Raw genomic sequence first — 19153 nt, 5'->3', positions numbered from 1 at the left:
GGTTCAAGAAACCATCTGACATGGACTAAACAGGGTTCCTGTGAAGAAACATAATAAGCTATCCCGAAACATGTATATGTGGGGGGAGACCTCAACTAGTCCCAAATCTTTTATGAGATTTAGTTGGTCCAGCTGCCTGAGGCATCACAAGGTTCACTGACTGAACTGACGAACAACAGGAAACAGCTCCGATTGGGGGTGAGACTAAGGGCAGGAGGGGAGAGGACACTGTTGCAGAACAGATGGAAAGCTGCCTTCCCGCCCTGAAGTTTCAGCTTCTCACAAAGCCAGATAAATGGATTCCATGACTGTAAGTAATAGAAACCAGTTACAGGGCAAGAAACCAGGTGCTGTGCTAGCAGAGGGAAGGAAATTGGAAGCAATGACCTGCCCATGTCATGCCGCCACACTTACCCAGAACCTTAGACTGTTTTTCATCTTAAATAATCCTTTAAAAGTTCATAGCCACTAGTCCCACTTTTAGGAATGTAATCTAAGAGAATGAATTTATGATTTAAAAGATTTATGTACAAGGATGTTCAATATATTCGTTCTATTTTTTAAAACAATGGAAATAACCCAAATATTTAACAGGGAATTACAAAAATAAATTATTTCATCTACTTGGTAGGATATTATGTAGTTAATTTTTTAAAGTTACATTTTCAATGGATATTAATGAATACTATAGCAATAATTTTGTAAAAAAATGCAGCAGAAACAAAAGTTTGAAAAGCAACATTCACGTGTAAATAGGGGTACACATGTGGCAATAGAATTGTGATTTTATTTGGTTATTCTTTCCTATGTTTTCCAAAATTTCTGCAATGAATACATATTTTTAGAATTGGAACTTTTTTTTTTTTAAAGGGAAATAACCCTTCACTGTAATAGGTTTTTAACTGCTCTACCTACACAAAGGAAAGAATGTGTGGTCACTTACCTGCCATGCATTCTGCACTACATTTCTGGCAGCCAAAATGCACATCTCAGGGACGTGTGTGTGTATACTAACTTATCTGTTATAAAATCTCACCAGACAGGTGACTTTTGATACACAATACAGTCCGAGTAGAGTATCACAAAACACATCACTAAAGTATACTAAAATAAGGTTATTTACTTAAAAATGATACATTGGATGTAATCTATATATAGAACAAAGCAATTAATGGTAAACTTAAGGCACCTTTTAAACCAGATGCTGTACAAAATACATTTAGTGTGTTACATATCAAAGATGAATCTATATTTTTGGTGTTTTACAATTGCATAATAAAACTGTTTGTTTTTAACCCTTCTTTCAATGTCTATGTACAACTTCCCTAATTAAGCTATGATATTTTCATTTTATACAATATATATTTTAGTTTTTAAATGGGCAAGGACAACGGTCACTAAAAGGGCTTAAATAATTCCACTGAAAGCATAGTACAGAGCACAAGCTAAAATTACAATAATATATTTAATCCTTTGCAAAAGCAGTATTCACATACTTTCCTTATGGGGTGATCATTACATGTGGCTTTGTATGCTGCTGCCCGAGATTTAATTCGGTTTTTATGAACATGTCAGTTCTCTACAGTTTTCACTGTGACTCTCATAATAGCACTGAGGCAAGATGATGAACTGCTACCCGACTTTAACACCTGACCCAAGCAAATAATAAATACTACCCTTCAAACAGTACCAGAGCTGCAACAATCCTTTTTAAAAAATCAATTAGTATTACCGTTGAGATTATTTTCAATATTTGCAACATTTCCAAACAACGTGTATGAAAAGAAACACAAGTGATTTAATTTATAAATCTTGCCTGGAATAAATTATTATCAAATTTGATCTTGGGCCAGTTTAAGAGATACAGGATTCTTTAGAAGTTGTATTACATTTTTGCTCTAAACAGAAGAAAAGCATATGAAAGAAAAAGGTACTGAGTATTTTCGAGCGAATAAATTAAAAATCCAGCCCATTCTAGGAAAACATAGTTTTCAAAAACTATAGGCCACTTTCCAAGTTTAGGGACACTTCTAGACATTGGAAATGCAACATAAAACGTTGACTGAACGATCTTTAGTGAAAACATTTCCAGAGAAATTAGATTCAAATTTTGTACTTCAGAAACTTGTTCAAAAGAAAGCACACAGGAAGCTCAGAATGAACGCACTGAGGCAGATCCCGGTGTGCCTTTAATTCTGGAGTATCTACCGGTATGAAGGGAATTCAGTAAAAGGAGTTTTCTTGGAGGGCTAACTTCTGCTGTATTCAGGCAGCTTTTGGTTTTTGCTTGTTTTTATGTTTTACTTATTTAAAAGGATGACAGACAGAAGCCACACACTTTTAAAATACTTAAATCGTAAGTGGGACCAAATAATGGCTTCTAGGGTTTTACAAATTATTAACTATATGGTACTATGTAATACTTCCTCTTAGTCTTTAAATATTTCACTGACTGGATGAACTTAGAAATTTAACAGTGAGAGTAAGGAGAGAAGAAAATAAATTTCATGGATATTTTTTGGACTTTAGGATTTCAAATATGGCATCATTTGCTTTTTAAAGAACATGCTACCTTAGAAAATATTTTTATTGAACTGCTAAAGTTAATTCTTGATACCACTCTTAATAGATCGATTTATTTAAAAAAATCAATATAGTGGTGTTGTACTTACATACTATCTGTAATTGTCTGCTTCCACGCACTATTTCAACATTTCTAAGAATAGAGTTTGCCTTTCTTTACATATGTTCTGTTATTAAGATGACGAATAATGTTCAGGATTTATAGTTTAGCCAATAAAAAATAAAGCAAGATTAACCTTAGATTAAGATCAGAGCTCAGAAGTGTTCTTAAATCACAAGGCAACATGGATTAGAATCTCTCTGTATAGGGGAGGACATTCTGAAAGAACACGTTATTGGGTACTATCAATATGTACATTTACTTATTTTCAAGAACAATTCGAACTTTAATTATGCTAGATGAAAATTACTAAACTTAGTTGAACTATTAAAGATTTCAAATTTGTGAAGTTTGATGTATAACTACGTAAGAGTTTCATCCTTAAATGACAGATTTTTGGTAATGGATGGATACATGCTCTGATTTCTCCCCATTAAAGATTTTTAACTATGTTGTGATATAATCACATTTATTTTATGTTACATTCAAAGAAAACTATTTCACTTTATGCACCCATGAGTTGTTTGCTCAGGATAAGACAATATTTAAAAATGCATTGGAGAAGTATAAGTTTAAGTAAATCAGAATCATTCCTTGGGATAACAAGGCATCCATAAAATATGTAGCAATTTATTGAATAACAGCTATACGGTATAGATACAGGTAATGAGTAGATACTGAGCTTTTCTGCCTGACTCTTCACTGTCTTCACAAGTTATAGAACAGAAATCATAAAACCAAAAATCTCAAATGATTTAAATGCCCCAACAGCTGTTGAGAAGCTTGTATCGGCTCTGAAATAGAAACTTCAAATTGGAGGATCCTCTCATAAAGAAAAATTGAGATGACAGCATCTTAATGAAGTATATGCCTGAATAACACAGTCCTAGAGTTGATCTACTTCTTTGAATGCATTGACTCTGACAATTTGTAAGTAGTTCTACTTTTATAACATTTTTCTCTGATGACCTTTTAATTGTCTTCCCTTAAGGATGGGATATGAGGTACACATGAGAGCTGGTTTCTACAGTATGAATGTATGTACATATATAAAATATGGTTGTAAAGGAGGTGTTTTGCAAATAAAGCATATTACACACAAAATATAAATAACTTCCCTTTTCAAAGTTACTGAGAATAAAGAATACAGAACATGATTATAGGCACTTACATTGCTATCAAATGCAGTAATTAGTAATTCACTTCGATAGAAAGTGTTTTCTTTAGAAGGTTCATGGCATTGGAAGTTCCAACTTTGGATAACATGCTTTTCATGACAAAATTAAGAATTACCAAAAAGAAAGAAAGAGAAGGAAGGTAAGGAAGGGAGGGAAGAGTGAAGGAGGAGAGGGAGAGGGGGAGGGGGAGGGGAGGCATAGGGGAGGGAGAGAGGAAGGAAGAAAAAGATGGTGATGAAAGGAAAACAGTCCAAATTTACAGACACTTTAAACTTCTTTTGGCCTTTATATCAACTTCTATGTTAAAAAATAAAGTTGGCAGAGAAGCTAGCTCACTTGCAAGGTAAATAAATGGCTTTTATGTGATTGGAGAATCTTGGTCAGATAATGCATTTTTAAAGCACAAAACCAACAGCCACCAACATCTTCCTGTGCATTCATAAATTATTTTCTTCTAATTCAAATGGCAGCAGAGGAATCCCGGTGTGTGCGTGTGTGTACACACACACATCAATATCAAAGCACGACAGACTACCATAAACTAAGTCGTATCCCGAACAGACCGCAATCCATATGCTGTTTATAAAGGTGGAATACAAACAGATGAATTCTCCTCAGGTAGAAGGCAAAAGTGTGATTTCTCCATCTCTGCTGAATTCATTTATCTTCTTAAGGCTTTCACAGAAAGCACCATTTTATGAACAGGGAATTCAGTACCCAGAGTTTGGAGACTTATTAATCAGGATTGAAGTCTTGATGAAGTTCATAAAAACCCAATAAAAAAAAAAAGGCATCAAAAACCACATTTAAAATAAAGCTGTCCATATATAAAGAACGAAGTATTTAGAAGTTCCCAGCTTGTTATTCTACAGAGTACTGAAAGGTTTAATATTAGCAGCCTGTGAAGGTGTAGTGAGGGAAGAGTCCGAGAACCAAGTTAGCATCCTTATTCTACTCTAATCCCATCCGTTCCTTGGGTGAAACAGCTCTTGCAGTCTAGAATTTCTCCTCAGGACTGTTTCATTGTCAAATCTTTACATCCTGGGATTCAACCATCTTGGCAAGTGTCTTCTTGATTCTCAGAGCTGTAAGTCTGGAGGCTGGATTGTGGGCCCAGCATTCTGACATGAGCTTCAGAACTGCTCGTAGACACTGAAAAGTAAAGAGAATGCAGTGAGTACATCAAGATCTTTGACGACACTTACCAATCACTTCCTCAGGGGATGGAGCTCCACTTACTTCATCGCTGTTCCATCGATTGGACACAATTGGCCGCAAACGCTTGACACACACAACCTCACGCATATCTTCATATGATGGATCATTGGGCACCATATTGTAATATGGCAACTGGTACTCTTCTACTATCCCTGTAGGAAGTGAGAAAACACAATGGGCACAAAAACGGCTGGACAAAATATATCAACTTACTCAGCACCTCTTATTGAACTATGGGAATTAAAAAGGATTCCTACATAAAGACAAGAACTACAGAGTGAATTACTACTTTTAATAGTAGATGTGTTTTCTTCTCTATTTCTATGCCTAATTATTTTCTGTACCTCCATCAGGGTCCCCATCATACCTGTGGACATACCTATATCCCTTAAGAAAAGTAAGATGAAGTACTCATTTACCTTCAAATTTTTTATTTATTAATTTCTTTTTGCACATGTGTGCAAGAGAACGACCAAGCGAGCTGGGGAGGGGCAGAGGGAGAGGGAGAATCTTGAGCAGGCTCCATGCTCAGCACGGAGCCAGATGTCGGGCTTGATTTCCCAACCTTGAGATCATGACCTGAGCTGAAACCAAGAGTCGGTCACGTATCCAACTCAGCCACCCAGGCGCCCCTTCAATTTTTAATTTGATTACTTATATACGTAATTGTTCTTACTAATGAATCTGGTTTTTGTTTTTTGTTTTGCTTTATTTCATTCTGCAGTAGAAACACAACATGATATGCAGAAAAGAGTTAACATGGCAGGCTGGAGACTGCTATCCTTTGAAAAGGCCTGCTTGCAGGGTTGGCACTGGGCCGGTATCTGGGAACTTGCTGGGTAAACAATTCCCTACACACTCATTCAAAACTTTCCCTAAATGATAAGGGTCACTCACTGTGTGCCTAGACTATTTGTACAAACAGTATGGTTTAAGCTGAACACCTGCTCTCTTTCTAGGAGTTTGGAATTCTGGTACATGCTAGGTGGAGGGTGCCCATGTGACCAGCCTCTAAAAATATCTTTGGCTACTAGGTCTCTAATGAACTTTCCTAGATGACAATATTTCACATGTTGTCATAACTCACTGCTGGAGGACTTAAGCACATCCTGTGTGACTCCACCGGGAGAGGACTTCTGGAAGCTTGTGCCTGATTTCCTCTGAACTTTGCTCCACGCACCATTTCCCTTGGCTGATTTTATCTGTATCCCTGCACTGTAATAAATCTTAGCTGTGAGGACAACTATATGCTGAGGCTTGTGTGTCCCTGTAGTGAAATCACAGAACCTGGGAGTGGCCTTGGGGATCCCTGACATATACGACATCTAAATTATATAAATGGAGTTGTTACTTTTTTGAATAATGAGGATACAAACATAAACGGAAACCCACTACGTAAAGTCTTACCTCCTGTGATACAACGACGAGCCATTTCCCAAATGATCAGGCCAAAGCTATAGATGTCCGCCATTATGTAGGGCTGGAAATGGTTTTTATTCAAGCTCTCGTCTAGCACTTCCGGAGCCATGTAGCGTTTCGTACCCACCCTGGTATTCAAGGGTACGTCAACTTCATTTGTGTCGCTGAAACAGAAGACAGTGTTCAGGTTGAGGGCCAGGAACAAAATAGTTTATCTTGTATTTTTTGTCGCATTTTTTAAGTCAGACTCTTCCCTCCATGTGTACACACACACACACACACACAAAAATATATAAAAATAAAATAAAATAAAAATCTACGTACCTACCAATCTTGTATCTCAACATTCCCTTAACAGAATGCCTTGGGACTAGATAAGATTTTAAAATTTAGCATTTTCCAGATTTTAGAAAAGTGATATACCCTGGAAATATATGTTACACATGTTACATATTATACAACATGCTAGCAGGGTCTGGGGCAGCACTCAATCAGAATCATTACTGTGTGCAGTGAAAAGCTAAGTATGAATATGCATATTATCCTGGATAAAGACAATAGACACCTCACATCAGTTCAAGTTTTGTCACCAAACAAGTTCAGTGCCTCTCTAGGAAAAAGGACAGTACTGAATATAAGAAGGAGCAGTAGATAATTATGCATCCCAGAACAAGCAAATGTAAAAATAAACTGAGAGGGATCATTTGCTTTTACTGTTCTCATGTGATAAGCTCAGCCTTCGTGACACAGGATTACATTTTCTTTTCGGGTCCAACCAACTTAGTTCTGTTGTGAGTCATGATTAAATAATCGTATTGACAATCAGTAATAAATGATGTTTACTGGTTTTTCAATTTTTGGACTAAATGTTTAGAGTTGCAAGACATAAATGCTTTGTTTCTTAGGCCCCCAATTCTGGCGGGTTCTGGAAACTACTCTGAAGCTGAATTCACATAACGTATTTTAGATTTTCTTAAACAGTACCTGATGAGGATTTGAGCCAGTAAACACCACAGGAGCAAAACACTGTAACAACTAGGGAAGACGATTTAAATTTTAACATTTGCTTCATTATGGACTAGTACTTTAATTTTATAACCTGAAATGAATTCGGAAATGTAAACTGGCTGCTGTAGCCTAGAGTTATAACAATATTAAAACAATTTCAATGGTTTCCTAAAAATTTGATAATTCTGTTTTAAGAATATCGACAATTTCAAGTGGTGATGAAGAAATGGCATACTTCTAACCCGTTTATGGGAGTGTAAACTGACGACCGCTTCCTAATGGAAGAATTATACTACACTTTAACAGGCACATACTCTGTTTAGCCCCTTCTCTAGGAATCCACCACGAACAAACACTTACACAAGTTGTCAAGGACATTACATATGGGTAAAATACAATGTGTATTAAAGCATTTTTAAAATAATGAAGTAGAGACAACGTTAATGCCCACCAGTTGGGTCGCAGATGAAATAAATTACAGTACATCCACATAACGGAAAACTGCATCAACATTGTTACAAAGAATGAGGCAGATCTACATAAATTGCAATAGGAGGATGTCTAAGACAATAAAAAGCAGGAAATCAAGCATTATGTAGAGTAGGATGTAATTTTTGTAAAACAAAACAAAACAAAACCCAGAAAAGCAAAACACCAAGACAAAAAAAAAAATCCTAACCCTTTATTTATATAACCAGATAAGTCCAAACACATTTGGAATTCCACTATCCTGAATGCAAACAGGCAGATCTCTTTCGGAGATTACAATGATTTCCAAACAGCTGGCAAAGAACTGCTTACCTGTTGAATTTAACGGCGAGGCCCAGGTCAGCAATACAGCAACTTCCATTCCTCTTAATGAGGATGTTTTTGCTTTTTAGGTCTCGATGAGCAATCGCAGGCTTTCCTTGGGTGCCATAAATTTCTGTGTGGAGATGGCACAGACCACAGGCAGCTGAATAAGCCAACTTGAGCAGGGCTCTGGTGTCTAGCGTAGCGCACTTCAGGAAATCATAGAGAGATCCGTTTTCATGGTAATCGGTAATCAAATAGAGCTGAGTCCAGGAACCTGTACCTTTAATGTCTGCTGCTATGAAACCTGTTCAATTAATGGGTTTAAAGGGTTAGTTATCAGTGATGGGTAAGAAGAATAACGAATGCTCATTCAAGATACTAGAGAATAACTTTGGTCTCGTACATAGATAATAAAAATTTAATTTGCCTAACAAAATCTCTTGAATGTGTACCATTCTTTCCTGCCATTTACACAGATAATTCTACATTTCTGCAATATATTTAAAATAAGCTTAATGATAATCATGAAAATGACAATCATATAACTAAGAAAAAGATCACATATCAGAAAATAACCTTGGGAAATGCTATCCATCTCCATGATTCTCTATGCATGAAGATCTGTAAGAAGGAGGAATGTGGAAAAGCTCTCAATTTTAAATTGAAAAGTGGACACATTAAAATAATAAAGTTAAAAGGTTCAACCACGAGTTTGTCCCTAAGCCAGCTCCCATTTGCCCATCAAGCCTCAGCACAGCCGCCTTTCCATCTGGCTCACTGACAAGCAGGGCCGTGATACCAGCCTCCTTTCTTTCTCTTGTCCCCTTTCCCTTCAGAAGAAGGTCAGTGAGTGCTGGGTTGAATTGTGCGCACCCCCAACCCCATACTAATTCATGTCCACTTGGTACCTGTATATGTGACCTTATTTGGAATAGGGTCTTTGTAGATATAACCAAGTTCAGAGGAGGCCATACTAGACTAGGGTGGGCCCTGATTCAATGACCAGTATCCTTACAAGATGAGGGGAACGTGGACCTACAGGGGAGAAGGCCACGTGACAACAGAGAGTAAGAGTGCTATCTCCAAGCCAGGAAGTGCCAAGGAAGTGCCAAAAATTGCTGGCAGTCACCAGAAGCTGGGAGGAGGTAAGGAAGGGGCCTCTTCTAGAGCCTTGAGGGAGCATGGCCCTGCTGACACTCTCATTTTAAACTTCTGGCTTCTCTAACTCCGGGAAAATAAATTTCTGTTGTTTTAAGCCACGCAGTTTGCGGTAATTTGGTGTGAAAGCCCTTAGGAAACTAACAGTTAAGTGTTTGGAATACTTGTGGCAATGCACTATGCACTCTCTAAATTAAAGGGTAGGGAAACAGTAGCTGAGAAGTCAGGAAAGCTTGAGGAGCTTTGCACCCTACCGATCAGATCACACCTAAATTATTTTTCTATTTTGTAAATGAAAGTGGGGGGTTCAGTTTATAAAAGGCAAAAGGCATATACAGTTAAAGTTACACTAGAAAACTGCTTAAATTACCTTTAAAAAACTTGGGCTGTGTTACTATACGAGTAAGTCCAACAAGCCAGCACCACTTCCAATGTGAAACTCACTACTGTTTCCCTAGTTGGACAGTAAATAAAGCGGTTGGTGGGCACTCAGGATTGTTTTGTGTTTAAACCATGTATTCTCCTGGGCTTCCTTTAGCCAGAGGCACATAATGGAATTCACGTATGTTTTCAAAGGCCGTGGGCAGGCTTCCACTGCACCTCACTAACCCTGTCGAACATGGAATCGCCCCAAACACACGTGTACCCACCGAGTATGTTTTCATGGCGCATCAGTACAGTTTGATAGATTTCCGTTTCTCGAAACCAGCTAGCTTCTTCAGTGGTAAAGAACACTTTGACTGCCACTTTCTCACCACGCCATTTACCCATCCACACTTCTCCGTACCGGCCTTTACCGACTTGCCGAACCATCTGAATCTGTTTGGCAATAGTTCGCTGAACCTTCACAGAAAAAAATAAAATGTTTGTGGAGTTCTTGTGAAAAGAACCTGCTCAGACTGCGAAAGTGGTCCGACGGCCTGTCTGTCAAAAGGGACGGGTGTACAACCAACCCACCCCAACGGAAGAATTTGCAAAGGATTTAAAAGAAGATGAAACAATGTACAATATATTGTGAAACTGCACACTAACGGGTTAGTCAACCCAACAGACTGTTTTTAGAAACGGTCACCCTAATTCTGCTCCCAGTCCCGGCCCACACACCCTTGGGTAGTCTCCTCTGCCGACTCTGGGCGGGGCCACAGGATCCGCTTTTGGCCGCGGAACAGTAGCAAATGTGATGCAAGTGGAGACTTGAAAAGTGTGTGTGCTCTGGGGCTTGCCCTTTCTTGCTGTCCTGGAGAACTCTGTGACCAGTGAACAAAGCCCTGGCAGCCCCAGGCCGTGTCTGTGACCTAGACCATCTAGCTCTGGCTGAGCAGGTCCAGAAAAGGAACCGCCCAACAGACTCACAGAGGCATGAGAGAGAGCAGTGTTTGGTGCTTCAAGCCACTAAGCTTAGGGGTGCTTTAATATGCAGCAAAATCTAAATGATAGTTACAAATCTCCCACTCGAGCCAGTAAGACCCACCATGATGTGGCCCTGGCCTGACTCTCCAGCCTCATCGTTTGCTATCATGACCCACCCTCACCCCTCTTATTCACCTTCTTTCAGCTTTTGGAATTCCCTCATCCATATGCCTGTCTCAGAGTTTTTTTCACATGTAGTTCCCTTTATTTAAGAGGGTCATTTCTCTGTGGAACACCTTCATTAGCACACGTAGACCTCTCAGCTGGTGACCATATCATGATTATAATTGTATTATTACTTATATATAGATTTGTTTGAATTCTATTCCTTCCTACTCACAGAATATAGAGATTTGTTTAGGGGAACATTTGAAATATAGTAAGTGCTTTCATTAATTTTTGTTGACTCAAAGACACACATTAATTGCTACCTTTCATTTTCAGAAGCACTCATGGCCATTCTAAATTAAAAAGGACCCTAAGATCCAGGTTGGAAATGCAGTTAAAATGAATTAGATTTTGGGGCGCCTGGGTAGCTCAGTCGTTAGGCATGTGCCTTTGGCTCGGGTCATGATCCCAGAGTCCTGGGATCGAGCCCCACATGGGGCTCCCTACTCAGCAGGAAAGCTTGCATCTCCCTCTCCCTCTGCCCCTGCTTGTGTTCCCTCTCTCGCTGTCTCTTGTCAAATAAATAAATAAAATCTTTAAAAAAAAATTAATTAGATTTTGTGCATACCTAAATGGACTTACTTTATGTATCATTTCAGAATCCTTTTATAATTTTTAAAGTCAGGATTATTGAGGTGTAAGTTACATACAGTAAAATCCACTCTTTTTGAGAACAGCATTTTGACAAGTGTATACAATCATGTAACCACCAACACCACAATTAAGATAGAGAACGTTTCTATCATCCAAGAACGTTCCCTCTTGCCTCTTTAAAGTCAATCCCCTCCCCACTCACCCCCAGGCCCTGGCATCACTGATGTTTTCTTTCTCTACAGTTTAGTCTTTCTAGAATATCACATAAATGAAAACCTATGATATGTAGTCTTTTGTGTCTAGCTTCTTTCGCTTAGCATAAAACACTTCAAAATTCATCTGTATTGTTGTTGCCTGTATCAGCAGTTTCTTTTTTATTGATGAGCAATGTTCCACTGTAAGAATATACCACGATCTGTTTATCCATTTACAACTGATGGGCTTTTGGGTTGTTGATAATTTATGTCTTACAAATAGAGCTGCTGTGAACGTTCACGTATGGGTCTTTGTGGGGGCCATGTCTGCAGATCTCTTTGGTAAATCCTTAGTGGCAGAACTGCTTCACAGTATAGAAAAGTATATGCTTAACCTTTCAGTCAACTGTCAACCTGCTTCCCAAAGTGCCTGAAATGTTTTCATTTCAATCAGCAATGTATGAGATTTCTGGTTGATCTATATTCTTTTCCACACATGATATTCTCGGTCTTAGTCACACTAGTGGATGTGCAATATCTCGCTTTAATGTTTAATTTGCATTTCCTTGCCTTTTCATGTGCTTATCTGCCATTCTTCTCTTCTTTTGGGAGGTTCAAATCTTTTGTCCCTTTTAAAAAATTGGGTTGTCTTATTACTGAATTGTGAACATTCTTTATATATTTCGCACACATAAATTCTTTTAGATCTGTGTTGCCAGTTTGTGACTTATTTTTTCCTTTGCGTAAGTGTCTTCTGAATAGGAAAAGTTTCAAATTTTGAGAAAGCCTAATTTATCATTTTAAAAAATGATTCATGCCGCTTGTGTCCTAAGAAACCTTTGCTTAACCCAAGGTCACAACGATTTTCTAAAACATTTTCTTTTAAAAGTTTTTAGACTTTAACTTTTACATTTTACATTGAAGTCTATGGTCCATTTCAAGGTAATTTTGGATTTGGAGATAAGGGTCGAGATACACTTTTAGGGAAATGGATGCTCAATCTTCCCTGCACCATTTGTGGAACAGACTGTCTTCTCCCCACTGAATGACTCTGGCACCCAAATCAAGTGATATTTGTGTCCATTTCTATACCCTCTATTCTCTTCAACTGACACATATATTTATCCTTATTCTTAGGGACCACACTACACTGATTACTGGAGCTTTACAGTAGGTCCAGAAATCAGGCAGTGAATCATCTTTGTTCTTTTTCAAAAGCGTTTTGGCTCTTTAAGTCCTTTGCAATTTCCATATAAATGTTAGATCAGTTTATCAATTTCTATAAATGTTTACTCTGATTTTAGATTGAAGGGAAACTGTAAGTCAACTGAGGATAACTGAAAATTTAATACCGAGTCTACTGAATCACAAACGGGATATACATCTCTCCTTTTTTAGGGCTCTGTTAATTTCTCTTGGCAATGCTTTCTAATTTTCAGTGCACGGGTCTTACATAACTCTTGTGAAGCTTATTCTAAAATATTTGATGTTTCTTGAAGCTATTTTAAATGATACTGCTTTTAACACTTTAATTCCTAACTGCTCATTGCCAGTGCACCTAAATTCAACGATTCCTATATAGTGACCTTGTATTCTGCAACCCTGATAAACTCACTTACTGGTTACTGTAGCTTTATGATATCATCCTTGAAATTTTTCTTTGTAGATAATCATGTTGTCTGCACATGGAAGACAGTTTTACTTTTCCAATTCAATTACAGAATTATTTAATTCAATAAATTTAAAAATTAGAGATCAATGTATTTACTTTGAACAAATGTAATTAAACAATTAAAATATGTCTGGATAGCTAGTATTTATTAATTTGAAATAGTTATACTTCTCTCAACCAATAAGTTTAATCTTAGGTGCAAGGAATTTATATCTGACTCCTCTTCAAGTTGGCTGTTAAAAGCAAAACTTGTGAGCTAACTCTAGCACACTTACATAGACTTCACGATCATTTTCTTTCCTAACTTTGCTTGTGTCTCTATCTTACTGCCGATTCTATTTTTCTTGTTTCATAGTTCTTATTTTTAAGATTTCTTCTTGCATGACTGCAGCCATCTTTCTAAATAAGAAAGAAGAAAAAAACGTGTCTAGTAATGTTCCCTAATCTGTAACAATTACACTGCCTACCATCATACAAGGACACTCTGTACCAATAAACCATTTACGTTTATATGACATTTTTATCTTACCAATAAAGGTAGTCCAGATCCACTACCAGAACTCTGTGACTGGTCAATGAGGTCTTTTAATGATTCTCCAACTGGAATAAATGCTTCATCTTGTTCCAAATCACGATTATAACGACGTCTGCTTGAGATGCTCTTGCAATAATGTCTTTTAAAAAAGCAGAAAATAACCTACATTAAAACTCCAAAACTACAAAATTCTAGGGCAAGAAAAATCTTGAGGTTGTCGACACCATCATCCTTCCTTCAGACAGGATCACATCCAAATTAGTCTTACAGGATGAGATCTCTGTGAAAGTAATGTCCAAGAATGGAGTTTATGAGGTCGAGTTCTATGTATATGTAAAAATGGAAAGCTGTCCACAGTGCATTGGCTAGTGAAAAAAAAAAAACATTAAAAAACAGCATGCAGAGTGTGATCCCAGCTATACAATTTTAAAAAATTATATATACCTACATATATGTAAAAAGATCAGAAGAAATATGTAACAAGCTGTAAATAATAGTTATTTCCAGGGATATTGGAGTACTCACCTTCTACTTTAAATAAGCATTCCCATTTGAATTTGACAGTATTTTGAATTTTGTTGTATCAAATGAACAATGAATATAGTTCCATTTTAAAAAAGGGAAAAGGAGTTTATGCAAAGAAATCAAGTTCTCTGACTCATTCTGACAGTTCTGAAGGTTCTCTTTTTACAATTTCAAATTATGAAATATTTCAAACATACAGGAAAGTAGAGATTTAACTGCCACCCACACGTAGACCAGTAACTGAATAAATATTAACATTATATTTATTTTAAAGACCTAAACATTAGAAATATTTGAAGGTCCTGCCATTTCCCTGATAATTCCATTTCCTTTCTTTATTCCTCAAAAACAAACTATCCTGAAGGTGGTTATGTCCTTCCTGTTTGCATATATTCATAAACAACACTGTTTCTCTGTAAACAAACTGACTCGAGTGGCCTATGCTGTATTACTACTCGACATCTTCCTTAAAATAAAAACAACTTGTGTTTTATATATTTATCCATGCTGATACATGTTTAAAAACAATACTCATTTTTACTGATGCTGAGTGTGTCAGGCATTGTTCTAGGACTCCCTTCATCTTTACAAAACTCCTAAGAGGTGAATACTATTGCTCCTACTTTACAGACGAGGAAACCATAGCCGAGAGATTCATCATTTGTTCCAAGTCAGACACCCAAGTGGTGAAGCTGAGATCCAAACCTAGAGGCCTGGGTCTGGGAGCCAAGGAAATGATTTAAATGGTACCTCGGGTTCTTGTTAGGAGTTTACCACATTCACTCTGATGGTCATATTTGATAATTCCAAAAAGTCTGTTAATACGAATAGTAATGCAAAAAATATTTTGTGCCAGTCTCTTGTGCAGGGGTGTAAGAATTTCTCGAAGGTACACACACTTTCAATTTTAGTGATATCACTAAATTGCTCCCCAAAGTGGAATAATTTATAAAGTATAATATTATGCTATAAAATATTTATATGATACTTTATACTATTATAAATATATTAATATAATTATGATTAATACAATATATAACAGTACAATATTTTATATTATACTATACTATTACTATTTATATTATACTACACTATACTATATATTATACCATACTATATATTACACTATATATAATACTGTAATATTTTATAATGTATTATAAAGTATAATATCACAATGTGCATTTCCCCATAGTCTAGTGCTAACTTGGAGCTAGCACATTTTTAGGCTGTTACCAACCTGATGGATATGAAAGACTCATTTTCCCCAGACTTCTAAGAAAGTTCACATTTTTTCCTATAGTTCATTTTTTTCTGTGAACTGCTCCTCATATTTTTTGCCTATTCTGTGAAGTGCCTATTCATGCTATTCAACAGGGATGTTTTATCTTTTTTTCTCATTGATTCATCAGGAGTTCCTTATATAATCTGGATGCTAAATCTTTGATAATTATGCTGCAAGAGTCTTCTCTCAGTCTGTCAGTATCCTGTCATTCCATTTACGGGTGGTTTTTTTTTTAACACTGTCAAATTAAACTTATCAATTTCCCCCCTTTTTGATACATGCTTTTGTGCCTTGTTTAAGACTATCTTCTCAACCCTAATGTCATTAGCACATTTTAAAGGTGTTAAAATTCTGATTCTCTCTTTTAGTCTTTTAATCTTTTGGCACTTATAGGAAAGGATGGAAATTACAGAAAACATCAAGTCAGATTTGTTTTCTCTATGGACAGCCCAACACACTTAGCCATTTTTGAATTTTATTTTAAAAACCTTCTATGCGTAATTGACTCAAATGGTTTAAAATTCAAAAGGCACAAAAGGATGTGCAGTGAAAAATCTTCCTCCTGCCCTAGCCCTACACCATCCAGGAGGAACTGGAAAAAATCTGGAACTGGAACTATTTCCACAATTTCTTTGGTAATCTTCAGGAAGAGCATTTATGTCTATTTAGATAAAAATATATACACTGCTGTTCACCTCCTCTGTTTTTTTCTTCCAAAAATGGTAGTATACCCATACATACCGTCCTGCATCTTGCTTTTTCACTTAGCAATCTCTCTGGGAGCTCATTGCACAGCAGTACATAAACAGCCCCTCCTTTTTCTTTCATGGCGGAACAGTATTCCATTGTATGGCAGTTAACCATCCCTTCACCAGGAACATTTACACTGTTTCTAGTCTTATATCATGTAAGAGTAAAATGAAAAAAGTTTCTGGCATATCTGTATACAAATTGCTAGAAGTTAGAACTGAATTTGGAATTTTGACAGAATGCTCTACTGACATCCTCCTTGAAGGTTATACCAGTTACAAACCCTCCACCATTACAGGACAGCCCATCTTCCCCACACTCTCATCCACACCCTTATAACACTTTAAGAACTTTGTTTTTAATTTTATCCAAGCTCTGTAGTCATCTATTTTTTTAAAGATTTTATTTGGCAGAGAGAGAGAAAGCGGCCGTACAAGCAGAGGGAGAAGGAGAAGCAGATTCCCCATTGAGCAGGGAGCCTGATGCAGGGTTCGATCCTAGAAGCCCAAGATCATAACCTGAGCCGAAGGCAGACGCCCAACTCAATGAGCCACCCAGGCACGCTGTTTAGTTTCTATTGCAATGTCTTCATGCCTAATCCTATTTCCTTCTACAGTATCTAATCTGCCATTAATCTCAGCCAGTGTACGTTTCACCTCAGATAGTACATATTTCATTTCCTGAAGTGTGATTTGGGTCTTTTTTATATCTTTTATGTCTCGATTTCACTTTTTTGAACATATAAAATACAGTTATAATAACTATTTTAATGCCCCTGTCTACTAATTCTAAAATCTAGATCAGTTCTGGGTTGGTGTTTTTGATTCTTCATTTTTGGTTGTATTGGTTGTTATTTTTGCATGCCTCGTGATTGTTGATTGGATGACAGACATTGTGAATTTTACATTTTGGGTGCTGGGTATTTTTGTATCCCCGTAAATATTCTTGAACTATGTTCTAAGATACAGCTATTTGGAAACAAGACAATCTTTTTGAGGTGGGACCAGTATCATGTTTAATCTAGGGCTAATTATTTCCAATACTGAAGCAAGACCCTTCTGAGTACTCTAACCAAAGCCCTGTGAATTATGAGGTTTTCAAGTCTCACAGCTGGTGGGAACAGACACTATTCCCAGAATTGTGTGAGCATCGAACAATGTTTTTTTTCAGTCTTTTCAGGCACTCTTTCCCATCCTTGGGTAGTTTCTTCACTAGTACGTGCTGATCAAGATGCAGCTGAATATGTGATGGGAACCTTGTGCAGATATCCAGAGTTCTTTCCCTGTGAAGCACTCTCCTCTCCAGTCCTCGGTCTTATGAACTATAACTGCTATTCGTATCCCAAACTACATCTCCTGGAGTTAGAGCCTTCTGGGCTACANACATTTTAAAGGTGTTAAAATTCTGATTCTCTCTTTTAGTCTTTTAATCTTTTGGCACTTATAGGAAAGGATGGAAATTACAGAAAACATCAAGTCAGATTTGTTTTCTCTATGGACAGCCCAACACACTTAGCCATTTTTGAATTTTATTTTAAAAACCTTCTATGCGTAATTGACTCAAATGGTTTAAAATTCAAAAGGCACAAAAGGATGTGCAGTGAAAAATCTTCCTCCTGCCCTAGCCCTACACCATCCAGGAGGAACTGGAAAAAATCTGGAACTGGAACTATTTCCACAATTTCTTTGGTAATCTTCAGGAAGAGCATTTATGTCTATTTAGATAAAAATATATACACTGCTGTTCACCTCCTCTGTTTTTTTCTTCCAAAAATGGTAGTATACCCATACATACCGTCCTGCATCTTGCTTTTTCACTTAGCAATCTCTCTGGGAGCTCATTGCACAGCAGTACATAAACAGCCCCTCCTTTTTCTTTCATGGCGGAACAGTATTCCATTGTATGGCAGTTAACCATCCCTTCACCAGGAACATTTACACTGTTTCTAGTCTTATATCATGTAAGAGTAAAATGAAAAAAGTTTCTGGCATATCTGTATACAAATTGCTAGAAGTTAGAACTGAATTTGGAATTTTGACGGAATGCTCTACTGACATCCTCCTTGAAGGTTATACCAGTTACAAACCCTCCACCATTACAGGACAGCCCATCTTCCCCACACTCTCATCCACACCCTTATAACACTTTAAGAACTTTGTTTTTAATTTTATCCAAGCTCTGTAGTCATCTATTTTTTTAAAGATTTTATTTGGCAGAGAGAGAGAAAGCGGCCGTACAAGCAGAGGGAGAAGGAGAAGCAGATTCCCCATTGAGCAGGGAGCCTGATGCAGGGTTCGATCCTAGAAGCCCAAGATCATAACCTGAGCCGAAGGCAGACGCCCAACTCAATGAGCCACCCAGGCACGCTGTTTAGTTTCTATTGCAATGTCTTCATGCCTAATCCTATTTCCTTCTACAGTATCTAATCTGCCATTAATCTCAGCCAGTGTACGTTTCACCTCAGATAGTACATATTTCATTTCCTGAAGTGTGATTTGGGTCTTTTTTATATCTTTTATGTCTCGATTTCACTTTTTTGAACATATAAAATACAGTTATAA

At 37.2% G+C, this 19153-nt stretch overlaps 1 protein-coding gene across 1 annotated transcript in view; it reads right to left on the bottom strand.

Annotated features, from left to right (window-relative positions):
• Positions 1-1271: 1271 nt before the first annotated feature.
• The window catches only part of BMPR1A (bone morphogenetic protein receptor type 1A), a 76678-nt gene continuing 58796 nt past the window's right edge, over positions 1272-19153 (bottom strand). Inside the window, exons 8-13 of the mRNA XM_019795466.2 lie at positions 14027-14171; positions 10110-10302; positions 8308-8605; positions 6487-6662; positions 5101-5231; positions 1272-5013 (exon numbers count right to left, since the gene is read on the bottom strand). Coding sequence (XP_019651025.1) covers positions 4888-5013; positions 5101-5231; positions 6487-6662; positions 8308-8605; positions 10110-10302; positions 14027-14171 — 1069 coding nt within the window. The 3' untranslated portion in view covers positions 1272-4887. The remainder of the gene's footprint in view (positions 5014-5100; positions 5232-6486; positions 6663-8307; positions 8606-10109; positions 10303-14026; positions 14172-19153) is intronic.

The sequence above is a fragment of the Ailuropoda melanoleuca genome, chromosome 6 (assembly GCF_002007445.2).
Source record: "Ailuropoda melanoleuca isolate Jingjing chromosome 6, ASM200744v2, whole genome shotgun sequence".
Taxonomy (NCBI): domain Eukaryota; kingdom Metazoa; phylum Chordata; class Mammalia; order Carnivora; family Ursidae; genus Ailuropoda; species Ailuropoda melanoleuca.
Note: the sequence above shows the minus strand (reverse complement) of the source record. Positions and strands in the feature narration are given on the sequence as shown.